The sequence below is a fragment of the Lagenorhynchus albirostris genome, chromosome 2 (genome assembly GCF_949774975.1).
Source record: "Lagenorhynchus albirostris chromosome 2, mLagAlb1.1, whole genome shotgun sequence".
In the NCBI taxonomy this organism is placed as follows: Eukaryota; Metazoa; Chordata; class Mammalia; order Artiodactyla; family Delphinidae; genus Lagenorhynchus; species Lagenorhynchus albirostris.
In genome coordinates this window covers 26,473,926-26,493,772 of record NC_083096.1, presented here as the reverse complement: position 1 = coordinate 26,493,772, position 19,847 = coordinate 26,473,926, and the positions used below count along the sequence as shown (strand labels likewise).

The window sequence follows — 19,847 nt, the reverse complement described above, 5'->3', positions numbered from 1 at the left end:
TTACTTTTTTCTTTTTAATTTCCATGTTTATTCATGATCATGTCATTTCCTTGAAACATTTCTCCATTACAAACAACATAGACTTTTTTTTTCTCAATTCATGCATTTATTCATCCTTTTAATCTATACATTTTTATTGTGGAAAAGTATACATAATATAAAATCTACCATTTTAAACATTCTTATGAGTACAATTCAGAGACATTAAGTAAATTTCCTTTTATAAAATTTTTATTGAGATATAGTTGATTTACAATGTTATGTTAGTTTCAGGTGTACAGCAAAGTGATTAAAAAATATATATATATATTTCCATTTGGTAATCATAAGTTGGTTTTATATATCTGTGAGTATTTCTGTTTTGTGTATAAGTTCAGTGTATCATTTTTTTTAGATTTCACATATAACAATAGCATATGATATTTCTCTTTCTCTGTCTGACTTACTTCACTTAGTATGATAATATCTAGGTCCATCCATGTTGCTGCACATGGCATTATTTCATTCTTTTTTATGGCTGACTAATATTCCATTGTGTATAAATACCAAATCTTCTTATCCATTCATCTATCAATGGACACTTACATTGTTTCCATGTCTTGGCTATTGTAAATAGTGCTGCTATGAATATTTGAGTGCGTGTATATATATATATATATATATATATATATACATTTTTTTATGTTGAGGTAGGTTCCCTCTATGCCCACTTTCTGGAGAGTTTTTATCATAAATGGGTGTTGAATTTTGTCAAAAGCTTTTTCTGCATCTATTGAGATGATCATATGGTTTTTCTTCTTCAGTTTGTCAGTATGGTGTATCACATTGATTGATTTGTGTATATTGAAGAATCCTTGCATCACTGGGATAAATCCCACATGATCATGGTGTATGATCCTTTTAATATGTTGTTGGATTCTGTTTACTAGTATTTTGTTGAGGATTTTGGCATCTGTATTCATCAGTGATATTGGTCTGAAATTCTCTTTTTGTAGTATCTTTGTCTGTTTTTAGTGTCAGGGTGATAGTGGCCTTATAGAATGAGTTTGGGAGTGTTCCTTCCTCTGCAATTTTTTGGAAGAGTTTGAGAAGGATGGGTGTTAGCTCTTCTCTAAATGTTTAATGGAATTCACCTGTGAAGCCATCTGATCCTGGACTTTTGTTTGTTGGAAGATTTTAAATCACAGTTTCAATTTCATTACTTGTGACTGGTCTGTTCATATTTTCTATTTCTTCCTGGTTCAGTCTTGGAAGGTTGTAGTTTTCTAAGAATTTGTCCATTTCTTCCAGGTTGTCCTTTTTATTGGCATAGTGTTGCTTGTAGTGGTCTCTTAGGATGCTTTGTATTGCTGCAGTGTCTGTTGTAACTACTCCTTTTTCATTTCTAATTTTATTGATTTGAGTCCTCTCCCTCTTTTTTTTTTTTTTTTTTTTTTTTTTTTTGCCGTACGCGGGCCTCTCACTGTTGTGGCCTCTCCCGTTGCGGAGCACAGGCTCCGGACGCGCAGGCTCAGTGGTCATGGCTCACGGGCCCAGCCGCTCCGCAGCATGTGGGATCCTCCCAGACCAGGGCACGAACCCGTGTCCCCTGCATCGGCAGGCGGACTCTCAACCACTGCACCACCAGGGACGCCCCGTCTCTTTTTTTCTTGATGAGTCCGGCTAATGGTTTATCAATTTTGTTTATCTTCTCAAAGAACCAGCTTTTAGTTTTATTGATCTTTGCAGTTGTTTCCTTTGTTTCTATTTCATTTATTTCTGCTCTGATCTTTATGATTTCTTTCCTTCTACTAACTTTGGGTTTTGTTTGTTCTTCTTTCTCTAGTTCCTTTAGGTGTAAGGTTAGGTTGTTAACTGAGATGTTTGTTGTTTCTTGACGTAGGATTGTACTGCTATAAACTTCCCTCTTAAAACTGCTTTTGCTGAATCCCATAGGTTTTAGATTGTCATGTTTTCATTGTCATTTGTCTCTAGGTATTTTTTTATTTCCTTTTTGATTTCTTCAGTGATCTCTTGGTTATTTAGTAATGTATTGTTTAGCCTCCATGTCTTTGTGGGTTTTACGGGTTTTTTTCCCTATAATTGATTTCTATTCTCATAGTGCTGTGGTCAGAAAAGATGCTTGATATGATTTCCATTTCCTAAATTTACTGAGGCTTGATTTGTGCCTCAAGATGTGATCTATCCTGGAGAATGTTCCATGCACTCTTGAGAATAAAGTGTAATCTGCTGTTTTTGGATGCAATGTCCTATAAATATCAATGAAATCTATCTGGTCTATTGTGTCCTTTAAAGCTTGTGTTTCCTTATTAATTTTCTGTTTGGATGATCTGTCCATTAGTGTAAGTGAGTTGTTAAAGTGTCCCACTATTGTTACTGTTGACTTCCTCTTTTATAGCTGTTAGCAGTTGCCTTATATATTGAGGTGCTCCTATTTTGGGTACATATATATTTATAATTGTTATATCTTCTTGGATTGATCCCTTGATCATTACATAGTATCCTTCCTTGTCTCTTGTAACGTTCCTTTTTTTTCCTTTTTTTTTTTTGCGGTACACAGGCCTCTCACTGTTGTGGCCTCTCCCGTTATGGAGCACAGGCTCCAGACATGCAGGCTCAGCGGCCATGGCTCACGGGCCTAGGTGCTCCACGGCATGTGGGATCTTCCCAGACTGGGGCACAAACCCATGTCCCGTGCATCGGCAGGTGGACTCTCAACCACTGGGCCACAAGGAAAGCCCCGTTCTTTATTTTAAAGTGTATTTTATCTGATATGAGTATTGCTACTCCAGCTTTGTTTTGATTTCCATTTGCATGGAATATCTTTTTCCATCCCCTCACTTTCAGTCTGTATGTGTCCCTAGGTCTGAAGTGGGTCTCTTGTAGACAGCATATATATGGGTCTTGTTTTTGTATCCATTCAGTGAGCCTGGGTCTTTTGGTTGGAGCATTTAATCCATTCACGTTTAAGGTAATTATTGATATGTATGCTCCTATTACCATTTTCATAATTGTTTGGGGTTTGTTTTTGTAGGTCCTTTTCATCTCTTGTGTTTCCCACTTAGAGAAGTTCCTTTAGCATTTGTTGTAGAGCTGGTTTGGTGGTGCTGAATCCTCTTAGCTTTTGCTTGTCTGTAAAGCTTTTGATTTCTCCGTTGAATCTGAATGAGATCCTTGCCGGGTAGAGTAATCTTGGTTGTAGTTTCTTCCCTTTCATCACTTTAAGTATATCATGCCACTCCTTTCTGGCTTGTAGAGTTTCTGCTGAGAAATCAGCTGTTAACCTTATGGGAGTTCCCTTGTATGTTATTTGTCGTTTTCCCTTGATGCTTTCAATAATTTTTCTTTGTCTTTAATTTTTGCCAATTTGATTACTATGTGTCTCGGCATGTTTCTCCTTGAGTTTATCCTGTATGGGACTTGCTGTGCTTCCTGGACTTAGGTGGCTATTTCCTTTCCCATGTTAGGGAAGTTTTCGACTATAATCTCTTCAAATATTTTCCCAGGTCCTTTCTCTGTCTCTTCTCCTTCTGGGACCCCTATAATGCGAATGTTGTTGCCTTTAATGTTGTCCCAGAGATCTCTTAGGCTGTCTTCATTCCTTTTCATTGTTTTTTCTTTATTCTGTTCCACAGCAGTGAATTCCACCATTCTGTCTTCCAGGTCACTTATCCATTCTTCTGCCTCAGTTATTCTGCTATTGATTCCTTCTAGTATATTTTTCGTTCAGTTATTGTATTGTTCATCTCTGTTTGTTTGTTCTTTAATTCTTCTAGCTCTTTGTTAAATATTTCGTACATCTTCTCAATCTTTGCCTCCATTCTTTTTCCAAGGTCCTGGATCAGCTTCACTATCATTATTCTGAAATCTTTTTCTGGAAGGTTGCCTAGCTCTACTTTATTTAGTTGTTTTTCCGGGGTTTTATCTTGTTCCTTCGTCTGCCTTTTCATCTTGTCTATCTTTCTGTGAATGTGGTTTTTTTCTCATGTATCTTTTTGAATTATAATTTTCCCCAGATATATACCCAGGAGTGGGATTGCTGGATCATATTGTAACTCTATTTTTAGTTTTTTATGGAACCCCTGTACTGTTCTCCATAGTGGCTGCACCGATTTACATTCCCACCAACAGTGTTGGAGGGTTCCTTTTTCTTCACACCCTCTCCAACATTTATTATTTGTAGACTTTTTAATGATGGCCATTCTGACTGGTATGAGGTAATATTTCATTGTAGTTTTGATTTGCATTTCTCTAATAATTAGAGATGTTGGACCTCTTTTTGTGTGCCTGTTGGCCATCTGTATATCTTCTTTGGAGAAATGTCTATTTGAATCTTCTGCCCATTTTTTGATTAGGTTGTTTTTTTGATATTGAGCTGACAAACAGCATAGACTTGAGTCTTAGACTATTAATATGGCACACAAAGCCCTGAGTATCCCATCTCTGCCACTCTTCTCTGGCCTTAGCTCTCCACATGTCCTGTCTCCAGCAGCTGCACTCTGCTGTCTCCCTTTACACTTCTGCTCTTCCATGAGTCTGTGTCTCTGCTTATGCCATTCTCTCCACAGGAACTGCCCATTCCCTTTCCTAATCTAGTCATCTTTAAGTCTCAAGTCAGGTATCATTGCCTCCAAGATGCCTGCCATGACCAAATCAGGATTTTTGTTACATGAGTAGTTTGCAAGGATTATTGTAATACTGCAGTTTTGATAAATCATCCACAAAATAGCTCTGGCAAAATATAAACTGTCTGTTTGGGCTTTTATCAACCAATAGATAATGTGCCTAATCGACACCCACATCCTAATTCTACCTCTGATTCCATTCTTCATTCTCTTCCTTAACCCTTAACCGTCCCTGACTTTGAACTCAAAATAATCCCTTATGTTTAACTCATTTCTGTACTTTATTTCACCTTTGAACCTCAACCCACTTCTGTCTCACATCCCTATCTGAGCCTTACCCTTTCCCCAACACCCACACCAGGGAAAAGAGAACCAGCAGTAGCATGTGACTCAGGGATGGGGTACAGGATAACTTATTTGTACATGTGGTTAAATAACTATTAAAAGGCTCAGAGTTTTAGTTTATTTGAGGTTTTTTTCCTTCACCATTTTAACTATGAATTACATCATAAAGAAAAAACCATAAAAGCTAAGTATCCAGTTTAGTGAATAATAATAAATAACTATATAACTACTATCAAGTGATGAAACATTAACAATAGTACAGAAGGTCCCCATATTTTCCACCTCCATGAACATAATTTCTCCCTCCACAGTAGAGGTGCTTGTATGGACATAATCCTTCCCTTCCCCTGGAGGTAACCATTATTCTGAATATTTTGTGATAATAATTGCTCTGCTTTTTTCTTTAGTTTACCACATGATTCCTAAACAATGCAGTTTAGTTGGTTTTATTTTTGTTTTTCTACTTTAAATAAATTGAATCATGCTTTATATACACTGCATATTGCTTTTTATTTTTGATCATAATTATATAAGATTTATCCGTGTTATATATACCTATAGTTTGCTCATTTTCATTGCTGTATGTTATTCATTGTTTCAACACACCACACATTTTTTATCCATTTTAGAGTCAATGAATTTGGTGTTGGGTTTTGTTTTGTTTTGTTTTTAATGAGTGTTGGTTTCTTTTTTCAGCTTTATTGAAATATGATTGATCTTTAGCATTGTGTAAGTTTAAAGTATACATGTGTTGATTTAATATACTTACATATTGTGAAATGATTACCATAGTAGAATTTTTAAGACCACCATCACCTCACATAGTTATATTTTCTTTTTTGTGGTAAGAACATTTAAGACCTACTCTTTCAGCACCTTTCAAGTACTTTCATAGAGTATGGTTAACTATTTTCACTATGCTATAAATTAGATCCCCAGAACCTATTCATCTTATAATTGGAAGTTTATACCCTTTAACCAGTATCTCCCCATTTTACCCACTGCTCAGCCGCTTGTAACCACCATTCTACTGTTTCTATGAATTCAGCATTTTTAGATTCCACATGAAAGTGAGATCATACTGTATTTGTCTTTCTCTGTCTGACTTATTTCACTTAACATTTTTACATATCACATCTTCTTTATCCAATCACCCACTGACGGACAGTTAGGTTTTTCCATATCTTGGCTATTGTAAATAATGCTGCAATAAGCATGAGAGTGAAGGTATCTCTTCGATAGATGTCCTGTTTTATTTTCCTTTGTATATGCACCCAGAATTGGGATTGTTGGATCATATGATAGTTCTATTTTAAATTTTTTAGGACCTTCCATAATTTCTGTACCAACTTACATTCCCACCAACAGTGCACAAGAGTTCCCTTTTCTCCATATCCTTGTCAACATTTGTTCTTTCTTGTTTTTTTGATAATAGCCATCCTAAGTGGTGTGAGATGTTATCTTACTGTGGTTTTGACTTGCATTTCCCTTATAATTAGTGATGTTGAGCACATTTTCATGTACCTTTTGGCCATTTGTATGTCTTCTTTAGGAAAATACCTATTAATTCCTCTTCCCATTTTTCAATCAGATTTTTTTCTTTTTTTGCTATTGAGTTGTATATGTTCCTTACATACTTTGCATATAAACCCTTTATCAGATGTATGACTTGCAAATATTTTCTCCTTTTCCATAGGTTGCCTTTTTACTCTGTTGATTATTTCTTTGTTGTGCAGAAGTTTTTTAATTTGATGTAGTTCCACTTACTTATTTTCACCTTTGTTGTTTGTGCTTTTGGTGTCATATTCATATCCAAAAAATCATTGCCAAGACCAATGTCAAAAAAGCTTTTCCCCTATTTTCTTCTAGGAGTTTTACAGTTTCAGGTATTATGTTTAAATTTCTAATCTATTTAAAGTTAATTTTTGTGGTTGGTATAAGGTATGGTTCCAATTTCATTCTTGTGTACATGATTATAAATTTTTTCCAGCAACATTTATTGAAGAGACTATCCTTTCCCTATTGAGTATTCTTGGCTGTCTTGTCAAATATTAGTTGACCATATATGCAAGTGTTTATTTCTTTGCTCTTGATTCTGTTCCTTGCTATGTGTGTCTATTTTAATGCCAGTACCATACTGTTTTGATTACTATAATTTGAAATCAGAAAGTGTGATTTCTTCTGGCTCTGTTCTTCTTTCTCAGGATTTTCTTGGCAATTTGAAGTCTTTTGTGGTTCCATACAAATTTTAGGATTATTTTTTCTACTCTTGTGAAAAAATGCCATTGAGATTTTGATAGGAATTATATTGAATTTATAGATGGCTCTGAGTAGCAGGGACATTTTAACAATATTAATTCTTCTGATCCGTGAACATGGGATATTTTTCCATTTAGTTGTGTCTTCTTAAATTTATTTTATCAAAGTCTTATAATTTTTTGTTTACAGATATTTCACCTCCTTGGTTAAATTTATCCCCAAGTACTTCATTTTTTTGATGCTATTGTGAATGGGATTGTTTCCTTTATTTCTTTTTCAAATAGCTCAATGTTAGTATATAGAAATGCAACTGATTTCTGCATGTTGATTTTGTATCCTGCAACTTTACTGAATTTGCTGACAAGTTCTAACAGTTTTGGGTGGCTTCCTTAGGATTTTTTAAATATAAGATCATGTTATCTACAAAGACATTTTTATTTCCTTTTCAATTTGGATGCTTTTTTTTTTTTTCTTGCCTGGTTATTCTGGCTAGGACATCCAGTACTACGTGGAATAGGAGTAGTGAGGTTGAGCACCCTTGTCTTCATCCTGACCTTAAAGCAAAAGTTTTTAACCTTTCCCCACTGAGTATGATGATAGCTATGGGCTTATCATATATGGCTTTTATTATGTTGAGGTAGATTTCTTCTATACCCAATCAACTGAGCGTTTGTATCAAGAAAGGATGTTGTGTTCTGTCAAATGCTTTCTCTGTGTGTATTGAGATGATCAAATGATTTTTGTCTTTCATCCTATTAATGTGATTTGTCATATTTATTGACTTGTATATGTTGAACCATCCTTGCAACCCAGGGATAAATCCCACTTGATCATTGTGTATGATCCTCTTGGTGTGCTGTTGAATTTGGTTTGCTAGTGTGTTGCTGAGAATTTTTACATCTATATTCATCAGGGATATTGGCCTTAAGTTTTCTTTCCTGTAATGTTCCTATCTGATTTTGGTATCAAGGTAATGCTGGCCTCATAAAATGAGTTGGGAAGGGTTCCCTCCACCTCAAGTTTTGGGAAGAGTTTCAGAAGTATTGGTATTAATTCTTTAAATGTTTGATAGAATTCACCAGTTAAACTATCTAGTCCAGGTTTTGTTGTTGTTGTTTTCTTTTTTTTTTTTTTATGGTATACGGGCCTCTCACTGTTGTGGCCTCTCCCGCTGCAGAGCACAGGCTCCGGACACGCAGGCTCAGTGGCCATGGCTCACGGGCCCAGCCGCTCCATGGCATGTGGGATCTTCCTGGACCGGGGCACGAACCCGTGTCCCCTGCATCAGCAGGTGGACTCTCAACCACTGTGCCACCAGGGAAGCCCTGTTGTTGTTTTTATTGGGAGATTTTTGCTTACTGATTAGGTCTTCTTACTCATTATGTCTGTTCACATTTTCTATTTTTTCAGGATTCATTCTTAGTTGGTTGTATGTTTGTAGGAATCTGTACATTTCTTCTAGGTTATACAATTTTTTGGTATGTAATTGGTCACATTTTTCTCTTATGAGCCTTTGCATTTGTGTGGTATCAGTTGTAATGTCTTCTTTTTCATTTTTTATTTTATTTATTTGAGACTTTTGTCTTTTTTCTTAGCCTAGTTAAGAATGTGTCAATTTTGTTTATTTTTTCAAAAAGCCATTTCTTAGTTTTGTTGTTTTTTTTCTATTCCCTACTTGATTTGTTTCTGCTCTGATCTTTATTATTTCTTTCCTTCTGCTCACTTTAGGCTTAGTTTGCTTCTCTTTCTCTAGTTCTTTGAGGTGTAAAGTTAGGTTGTTTATTTGAAATCTTTTTTTTTAATGTAGGCATTTATTGCTTCCCTTTTAGTCTTGCTTTTGATACATCCCATAAATTCTGTTATGTTGTGTTTATGTTTTCATTTGTCTTGAGGTATTTAAAAAATTTCCTTTGATTTCCTCTTTGACCCAATTATTGTTCAAGATTGTGCAGTTTAATTTGCATGTGTATGTGATTACTCATATTTTCTAACTATTACTGATTTCTGGTTTCATTCCATTGTGGTTGGAAAAGATACTTGGAATGATTTTTGTTTTTAATAAATTTGGACTTTTCTTTATTTATTTTGGCTGTGTTGGGTCTTCGTTTCTGTGCGAGGGCTTTATCTTGTTGCGGCAAGTAGAGGCCACTCTTCATTGTGGTGCATGGGCCTCTCACTATTGCAGCCTATCTTGTTGCGGAGCACAGGCTCCAGACACGCAGGCTCAGTAGTTGTGGCTCACGGGCCTAGTTGTTCCACGGCATGTAGGATCTTCCCAGACCAGGGCCCGAACCCGTGTCCCCTGCATTGGCAGGCAGATTCTCAACCACTGTGCCACCAGGGAAGGCCCCAGAATGATTTTCATCCTCTTAAATTTTTAAGACTTAAAAATTATTTTATGACCTCACATGTGATCTATCACTGGTAAGGGTAATTTTATAGGCAAATACAGAACAATATAACACTGTAATGGTGGTGCATGAATCACTTTTAACCCTAATATAAAAGTTAAAAGACAAAAATTTGTTAATAGATGCATAACACACAAAAAAGTAAGCTCTGACTACACGAACACAAAGGGGGCAGGTAGTAAAAGTGTAATTTATTTATGTGATTGAAGTTGCTATCAACTTAAAATAGTTTTAACTGTAAGATATTTTATGTAAGCCTCAAGTTACAAAAAACTATTATATAGTTTCTATCAGATATATTATTACAAAAGATGAGAAAAAATCAAAGAAAAGCACTACAAAAATCATCAAATAACAAGGAAAACAGCAATGGGGAAAGAGAAGAATAACACAACTGCAAGTCAGACCAAAAAATTAACAAAATGGCAATATGAAGACCTTATTTATCAATAAGTACTTAAATTCAAATGGATTAAACCCCCAATCAAAAGGCATAGAACGACTGAATGGATTTTTTTAAAAACATCCAGCAATATGCTGTCAACATGCAACTCACTTTACATTTAAAGACACACATAGGAGAAAAGTGAAGGGATGAAAATAGATTCCATGCAAATTGTGAGAGAGCTTTACTCTCCTCTGGGTGGTGAGATTATTTTCCTCTCTATTTATTCAACACATATTTATAAATGCTGGTTTGGGAGGCAGAGCCTCGAGGCAGTAGTTCAGTTTTGGACATACTGGTTTGAAGTGCTTGTAAGTCAAGTAAGAGAGAAACACTCCCTGAAAAGGGGAAATTAGTCTAATGTTTCAAATGCTGCTGAAAAATCAATTAAGAAACTAAAAGATATTTATTAAATTTAGCAGTATGTATAAACATATATTGATGTTACAACTAGAATACTTTTCTAAAAAGTATTAGAAGTTGGGCACTAGATAGTGAAATCTGCTAATGATAATTAATAGTAATAAAATAAATAGGCATATTCCTTTTAGAAATCATTTTGCTCAATTCATATGAAGAATTATTAAAGTGTTCATAACTTTTGATCCAGTAATCACATTTTCAAGAATCTAATCAAAGGAAATAGTGCTAATGTAGAAAAGACTGTATCTGATAATGTCCATGGCAATAATATTTACAAAAGAGAAAAAGTAAAGCTACCTAAATGTCCAATAGGGGAGTGTTAAGTAAGTAATGATAACTCACTCAATGGAATATTATGCTGTCATTTAACATGGAATATTATGCTATCATTTAAAATATCATTTTAAATGATATATAGACTTCAGGTTATATAACATGAATACATAACAGTAACCTACATTTGGTAAATCCTAAGAAAATATCCTAAATATGTTTTTTATACTTTTGATGATTTCTTTGTGGTAATTTTTTTGTATATTTATAAAACCATCTTTAATGACCATGAATTACCCTATTAATGGAGAAACATATGTTCTTAAGCTTGTTGGCATAATTATCTTAACTTTATCTTAGTCTATCCTTTTTTCTATCATCTTGCTGTATAGGTTGCTTGTTGTATTTTATTTCCATCTTATTCTTTGCTACATTAAGAATGCTCCATTTAGTCTTTTCCTTTGCAGGTATATGAAGGATAGTTGTATTTAAAATTCTGAATAGTGAATAAGATTTTTAGAAACAAAATTTAACTGATCTATTATTTATCAAGTATTTACCAGGCAAATCTATTTTTCTCTATCAAAATCATTAAACTTGTATTCTTCAAGGAAGCCTTCCCTGACCACCATTACTACTCTCAAAATATAGGTTAAATCCTCCTATTAGGCAATCCCACAGTCCCAATAAATACACACTTACTGGTAATCATTACAGCAATCTCAAATTTTCCTTTGTGGGTGGTTGACATATTTCTAGGAAATTAAACAGGAGCATTATTGGAGGACTCTAGACTGGCCCTCATTATCTGATTTTTTTATTCTAGGGATTCCCCATAATGAAACTGTTGCCTCTATTCTAAAAAGACTTTATTAGGAATAATTCCAGTCAATTCAACATCCCCTTAAATCTCATGAGAAAAACAGGGAGCATGTCAGATCTATCTTTATACTAATATAATTTATCCTAGAGCCTCCACATATATTTGAAATATACCTTGAAGTGTATGTTGTTTTGAAGTCAAGCTCATATAGAAATAATTCCAACAGATCAGTTTTAGAAACTCCATTTTGTATTACATTGACATTAAAACTAAGGGTATTGAGGACATTCAAGATGGCAGAGGAGTAGACGTGGAGCTCACCTTCCTCCCCACAAATACATCAGAAATACATCTACATGTGGAACAACTCCTACAGAACACCGACTGAACACTGGCAGAAAACCTCAGACTTCCTAAAATCCATGTGGCTGAGAGGGTCTTGGTGTTTCAGCTGGGTGTCAGGGCTGAGCCTCTGAGGTGGAAGAGCCAAGTTCAGGACATTAGACCACCAGAGACCACCCAGCACCATGTAATATCAATCAGCAAGAGTGCTCCCAGACATCTGCATCTCAACGCTAAGACCCAGCTCCACTCAAAGACCAGCAGGCTCCAGTGCTGGACACCCCATGACGAACAACTAGCAAGACAAGAACACAACCCCACCCATTAGGAGAGAGGCTGCCTAAAACCATAATAAATTTACAGACGCCCCAATACGCACCACTGGACGTGATACTGCCCACCAGAAAGACAAGATCCAGCCTCCTCCACCAAAATACAGGCACCAGTCACCTCCACCAGGAAGTCTGCACAGCCCACGGAACCAACCTTACCCACTGGGGGCAGACACCAAAAACAAAGGGTACTACAAACCTACAGCCTGCGAAAAGGGGACCCCACACACAGTAAGTTAAGCAAAATGAGAAAACAGATAAACATGCAGCAGATGAAGGAGCAAGGTAAAAACCCACCAGACCAAACAAATGAAGAGGAAATAGGCAGTCTACCTGAAAAAAAATTCAGAGTAGAGATAGTAAAGATGATAGAAAAATTGGAAATAGAATGGAGAAAATACAAGAAACGTTTAACAAAGACCTAGAAGAACTACAGAGCAAACAGTGATGAACAACAACAATAAATGAAATTAAAAATTCTCTAGAAGGAATCAATAGCAGAATAACTGAGGCAGAAGAACGGATAAGTGATCTGGAAGATAAAATAGTAGAAATAACTACCAGAGAGCAGAATAAAGAAAAAAGAATGAAAAGAATTGAGGACAGTCTCACAGACATCTTGGATAACATTAAACACAACAACATTCGAATTATAGGGGTCCCAGAAGAAGAAAACAAGAAACAGTCTGAGCAAATATTAGAAGAGATTATAGTTGAAAACTTCCCTAACATGGGAAAGTAAATAGTCAACCAAGTCCAGGAAGCACAGAGAGTCCCATACAGGATAAATCCAAGGAGAGACATGCCAAGACACATATTAATCAAACTATCAAAAATTAAATACAAAGTATTACAAGCAGCAATGGAAAAGCAACAAATAACATACAAGGGAATCCCCTAAGGTTAACAGCTGATCTTTCAGCAGAAGCTCTGAAAACCAGAAGGGAGTAGCAGGACATATTTAAAGTGATGAAAGGGAAACCCTTCAACCAAGATTACTCTACCCAGCAAGGATCTCATTCAGATTCGATGGAGAAATCAAAAGCTTTACAGACAAGCAAAAGCTAAGAGAATTCATCACCACCAAACCAGCTTTACAAAAAATGCTAAAGGAACTTCCCTAGGCAGGAAACAGAAGAGAAGTAAAAGATCTACAATAACAAACCCAAAACAATTAAGAAAATCGTAATAGGAACACACATATTGATATCTACCTTAAATGTAATGTAATGGCTGAAATGATACAAAAACAAGACCCGTATATATGCTGTCTACAAGAGACCCACTTCAGACCTAGAAACACATACAGACTGAAAGTGAGGGAATGGAAAAAGATATTCCATGCAAATGGAAATCAAAAGAAAGCTGCAGTAGCAACACTCATATCAGACAAAGTACACTTTAAAATAAAGACTATTACAAGAGACAAAGAAGGACACTAGATAATGATCAAGGGGTCAGTCCAAGAAGAAGATATAACAATTCCTGCAGCAATGAGGTGCTCCAACATAGGAGCACCTCAATACATAAGGCAAATGCTAGCAGCCATAAAGGAGGAAATCGACAGTAACACAATAATAGTAGGGGACTTTAACACCCCAATTTCACCAATGGACAGATGAACCAAAATGAAAATAAATAAGGAAACACAAGCTTTAAATGATACATTAAACAAGATGGACTTAATTGATATTTATAGGACATTCCATCCAAAAACAACAGAATACACTTTCTTCTCAAGTACTCATGGAACATTCTCCATGATAGATCATATCTTCGGTCACAAATCAAGCCTCAGTTACTTTAGGAAAATTGAAATCGTATCAAGTATCTTTTTCGACCACAACACTATGAGACCACATATCACAGGAAAAAGACTGTAATAAATACAAACACATGGAGGCTAAATAATATGCTATTAAATGACCAAGATATCACTGAAGAAATCAAAGAGGAAATCAAAAAATACCTAGAAACAAATGGCAATGAAAAATGATGACCCAAAACCTATGGAATGCAGCAAAAGCAATTCTATGGGGGAAGTTTATAGTAATACATTCCTATCTCAAGATACAAGAGAAATAAACAACCTAACCTTACACCTAAAGCACTTAGAGAAAGGAGAACAAAAAAACAAAGTTAGCAGAAGGAAAGAAATCATAAAGATCAGGTCAGAAATAAATGAGAAAGAAATGAAGGAAATAATAGCAAAGATCAATAAAATTAAAAACTGGTTCTTTGAGAAGCTAAACAAAATTGGTAAACCATTAGCCAGACTCATCAAGAAAAAAAAGGAGAAGATTCAAATCAACAGAATTAGAAATGAAAAAGAAGAAGTAGCAACTGACACTGGAGAAATACAAAGGATCATGAGAGATTACTACAAGCAACTATATGCCAATGAAATGGACAGCCTGAAAGAAATGGACACATTCTTAGAAAAGCATAACCTTCCGAAACTGAACCAGGAAGAAATAGAAAATATAAACAGACCAATCACAAGCACTGAAATTGGAACTGTGATTAAAAATCTTCCAACAAACAAAAGCCCAGGACCAGATGGATTCACAGGTGAATTCTATCAAACATTTAGAGAAGAGCTAACACCTATCCTTCTCAAACTCTTCCAAAATATAGCAGAGGGAGGAACACTCCGAAACTCATTCTATGAGGCCACCATCACCCTGATATCATAACCAGACAAAGATGTCACAAAAAAAGAAAACTACAGGCCAATATCACTGATGAAAATAGATGCAAAACCCTCAACAAAATACTAGCAAACAGAATCCAACAGCACATTAAAAGGATCATACACCATGATCAAATGGGGTTTATCCCAGGAATGCAAGTATTCTTTAATATATGCAAAATAACCAAAGTGATAAATCATATTAACAAACTGAAGGAGAAAAGCCATATGATCATCTCAATAGATGCAGAAAAAGCTTTTGTTGAAATTCAACAACGATTTATGATAAAAACTCTCCAGAAAGTCGCCGTAAAGGGAACTTACCTCAACATAATAAAGGCCATATATTACAAACCCACAGCCAACATCGTTCTCAATGGTGAAAAACTGAAACCATTTCCACTAAAATCAGGAAGAAGACAAGGTTGCCCACTCTCACCCCTATTATTCAACATAGTTTTGGAAGTTTTAGCCACAGCAATCAGAGAAGAAAAAGAAATAAAAGGAATCCAAATCAGAAAAGAAGTAAAACTGTCAGTGTTTGCAGATGACATGATACTATACATAGAGAATCTTAAGATGTACCAGACAACTCTAGAGCTAATCAATGATTAGCAGGATACAAAATTAATGCACAGAAATCTCTTGCATTCCTATACACTAATGATGAAAATCTGAAACAGAAATTAAGGAAACACTCCCAGTTACCATTGCAACAAAAAGAATAATATACCTAGGAGGACACCTACCTAAGGAGACAAAAGACCTGTATGCAGAAAAGTATAAGACACTGATGAAAGAAATTAAATATGATACATAAGGCACTGGTGAAAGAAATTAAATATGATACAAACAGATGGAGAGATATACCATGTTCTTGGATTGGAAGAATCAATACTGTGAAAATGACTCTACTACCCAAAACAATATACAGATTCATTGCAACCCCCATCAAATTACGTATGGCATTTTTCACAGAGCTAGAACAAAAAATTTCACAATTTGTATGGAAACACAAAAGACCCCCAATAGCCAAAACAGTCTTGAGAAATAAAAATGGAGCTAGAGGAATCTGGCTCCCTGACTTCAGACTATACTACAAAGCTACAGTAATCAAGACAGTATGGTACTGGCACAAAAAGAGAAATATAGATCAATGGAACAGAATAGAAAGCCCAGAGATAAACCCACGCACATATGGTCACCTTATCTTTGATAAAGGAGGCAAGAATATAGAATGGAGCAAAGAATGCTTGGAATTCTGGACAGCTACATGTAAAAGAATGAAATTGGAACACTCCCTATCACCATACACAAAAATAAACTCAAAATGGATTGAAAACCTAAATATAAGGCCAGACACTATTAAACTCTTAGTGGAAAACATAGGCAGAACACTCTATGACATTAATCACAGCAAGATCCTGTTTGACCCACCTCCTAGAAAAATGGAAATAAAAATAAACAAATGGGACCTAATGAATCTTAAAAGCTTTTGCACAGCAAGAGAAACCATAAACAAGATGAAAAGACAGACCTCATAATGGGAGAAAATATTTGCAAATGAAGCAACTGACAAAGGATTAATCTCCAAAATATACAAGCAGCTCATGCTGCTCAATTTAAAAAAAACCAAAAACCCAATCCAAAAATGGGCAGAAGACACAAATAGACATTGCTCCAAAGAAGATATACAGATTGCCAACAAACACTTGAAAGGATGTTCGACACCACTAATCATTAGAGAAATTCAAATCAAAACTGCAATGAGGTATCACCTCACACCAGTCAGAATGGCCATCATCAAAAAATCTAGAAACAATAAATGGTGGAGAGGGTGTGGAGAAAAGGGAACCCTCTTGCACTGTTGGTGGGAATGTAAATTGATACAGCCACTATGGAGGACCGTGTGGAGGTTCCTTAAAAATCTAAAAATATAACTACCATATGACTCAGCAATCCCACTTCTGGGCATATAACCTGAGAAAACCATAATTCAAAAAAAGTCATGTACCACAATGTTCATTGTAGCACTATTTGCAATAACCAGGACATGGAAGCAACCTAAGTGTCCGTTGACAGATGAATGGATAAAGAAGACGTGGCACACATATACAATGGAATATTACTCAGCCATAAAAAGAAATGAAATTGAGTTATTTGTAGTGAGGTGGATGGACCTAGAGTCTGTCATACAAAGTAAAGTAAGTCAGAAAGAGAAAAACAGATACCATATGCTAACACATATATATGGAATGTAAAAGAAAAGAAAATGTTCTGATGAACGTATTGGCTGGACAGGAATAAAGATGCAGACGTAGAGAATGGACTTGAGGACATGGGGAGGGGGACGTGTAAGCTGGGCGAAGTGAGAGAGTAGCATTGACATATATACACTACCAACTGTAAAATAGATAGCTAGTGGGAAGCAGCTGCATAGCACACGGAGATCAGCTCGGTGCTTTGTGACCATCTAGAGGGGTAGGAAAGGGAGTGCAGGAGGGAGACGCAAGAGAGAGGGTATATGAGGATGTATGCATACATATAGCTGATTCACTTTGTTATACAGCAGCAACTAACACAACAATGTAAAGCAGTTATACTCCAATAAAGATGTTAAAAGACAATAAATAAAATTTAAAAACTAAGTGTATTTATTTAAGAGCCTCCATAATATCAGTTTATTCAGGATTCTGATTGTGCATAGTGTTTTCAACATGTTGGAAATTATGACATTTATCATTCATAAGGTTCTAATAGGGAGGAGGCTATATAGTAGGGAAAAAACCAAAGCTGAATCTTGAAAATGTGGTAAATTTATAAATATAAACAATGTCTTAACTAAAATAATAAATTCAGTATATCATGATGTAATTTCTGAATAATTTTGGCTCTGAAAAGATTAAAAAGAGGAATTTTTTTTCTTTTGCAGAATTCCATAATACTTAGCAAACAGCTGGCCACTTTGGGACAGAAGCCTGCCATATATACAGTTCTGAGGAGAAAAGTTTATTTTCCACATAGAAAAATGAAGAATGGGTATTTAATTTTTAAATTTCAGCTATAAAATTTATGTTTAAAATTAAGTAAAATAATTATCAGAGACCTCAAGAAATTTAAAAACTCTAGTGGAATTTCATGGAATATCTTATATGTAATTTCCAAGTAGCTTCTTTGAACACGTTAAAATTGTGATAATCAGAAATAGTTACCAACTCAGAAAATACCAGTCACACTCCAATAGTTTCACAATTTGTATTAATAGCTAAAGGTCAATGCAAGAGTCTCATTCAGGATAGTGGCAAATCCTAGCAATATCTCAAAATGTTTCCTGCTGGTTCTTTAAAGTGAGCCACAGTGATATGACTGATATCACGATCATTACCACCATCAGTGCACAGGTTTACGTGCTGTCACACACCCCTGAGAAGTAAAATCTGTTACTGTTAAAGTTAGTAGGTGATCATGGGGTTTAGACAAACATTTTTTAAAAATTTATTTTATTGAAGTATAGTTGATTTACAACGTTGTGCTAATTTCTACATAGAGCAAAGTGATTCAGTTATACATATACATATATACATTCTTTTTTATATCCTTTTCCATTATGATTTATCACAGGATATTGAATATAGTTCCCTGTGCTACACAGCAGGACCTTGTTTTTTATCCATCATATATATAATAGTTTGCATATGCTAATCCCAATCTCCCAATCCATCCCTCCCCCACTCCCCCTCTCCCTTGGCAACCACAAGTCTGTTCTCTGTCTGTAAGTCTGTTTCTGTTTTGTAGATAAGTTCATTTGTGTCATATTTTAGATTCCACATATAAGTGATATCATATGGTATTTGTCTTTCTCTTTCTGATTTCCTTCACTTAGTATGATAATCTCTAAGTCCATCCATGTAGCTGCAAATGGCATTGTTTCATTCTTTTTTATGGCTGTGTAATATTTTATTGTTTATAAATACCACATCTTCTTATCCATTCATCTGTCAATGGACACTTAGGTTGTTTCTGTGTCTTGGCTATTATAAATAGTGCTGCAATGAACATTGGGGTGCATGAATCTTTTCAAATTATAGTTTTGTCCAGATATATGCCCAGTAGTAGGATTGCAGTGTCATATGGAAACTCTATTTTTAGTTTTCTGAGGAACCTCCATACTGCTTTCCATAGTGGCTGCACCAATTTACATTCCCACCAACAGTGCAGGAAGGTTCCCTTTTCTCCACACCCTCTCCAGCATTTATTATTTGTAGACTTTTTAATGATGGCCATTCTGACTGGTGTGAGGTGGTACCTCATTATAGTTTTGATTTGCATTTCTCTAATGATTAGTGATGATGAGCATCTTTACATGGGCCTGTTGGCCATCTGTATATCTTCCTTGGAGAAGATCTTCTGACCATTTTTCAATTGCTTTTTTTTTTTTTGGTATTGAGTTATATGAGCTGTTTGTATATTTTGCACATTGATCCCTTGTAAGTCACATCATTTGCAAATATTTTCTCCCAGTCCGTATGTGGTCTTTTCATTTTGTTTATGGTTTCCTTTACTATACAAAAGCTTGTAAGTTTGATTAGGTCCCATTTGTTTATTTTTGCTTTTATTTCTATTACCTTGGGAAACTAACCTAAGAAAACATTGGTACAATTTATGTCAGAGAATGTTTTGCCTATGTTCTCATCTAAGAGTTTTATGGTGTTATATCTTATATTTAAGTCTTCAAGCCATTTTGAGTTTATTTTTATGTATGGTGTGAGTATTTGTTTTAATTTCATTGATTTACATACGGCTAGACAGGCTTTCTTCATCTATTGAGCACCTAGGCACAGGGCAAGGTGCTTATAACTAAAAGATACAATACTTGC

General features: G+C 35.3%; 1 protein-coding gene across 1 annotated transcript in view; it reads left to right on the top strand.

The window, feature by feature from the left end:
- CATSPERE (catsper channel auxiliary subunit epsilon) overlaps nt 1-19,847 on the top strand; it is a 241,170-nt gene that overhangs the window by 57,712 nt on the left and 163,611 nt on the right. The window contains exon 8 of the mRNA XM_060142069.1: nt 17,903-18,009. Coding sequence (XP_059998052.1) covers nt 17,903-18,009 — 107 coding nt within the window. The remainder of the gene's footprint in view (nt 1-17,902; nt 18,010-19,847) is intronic.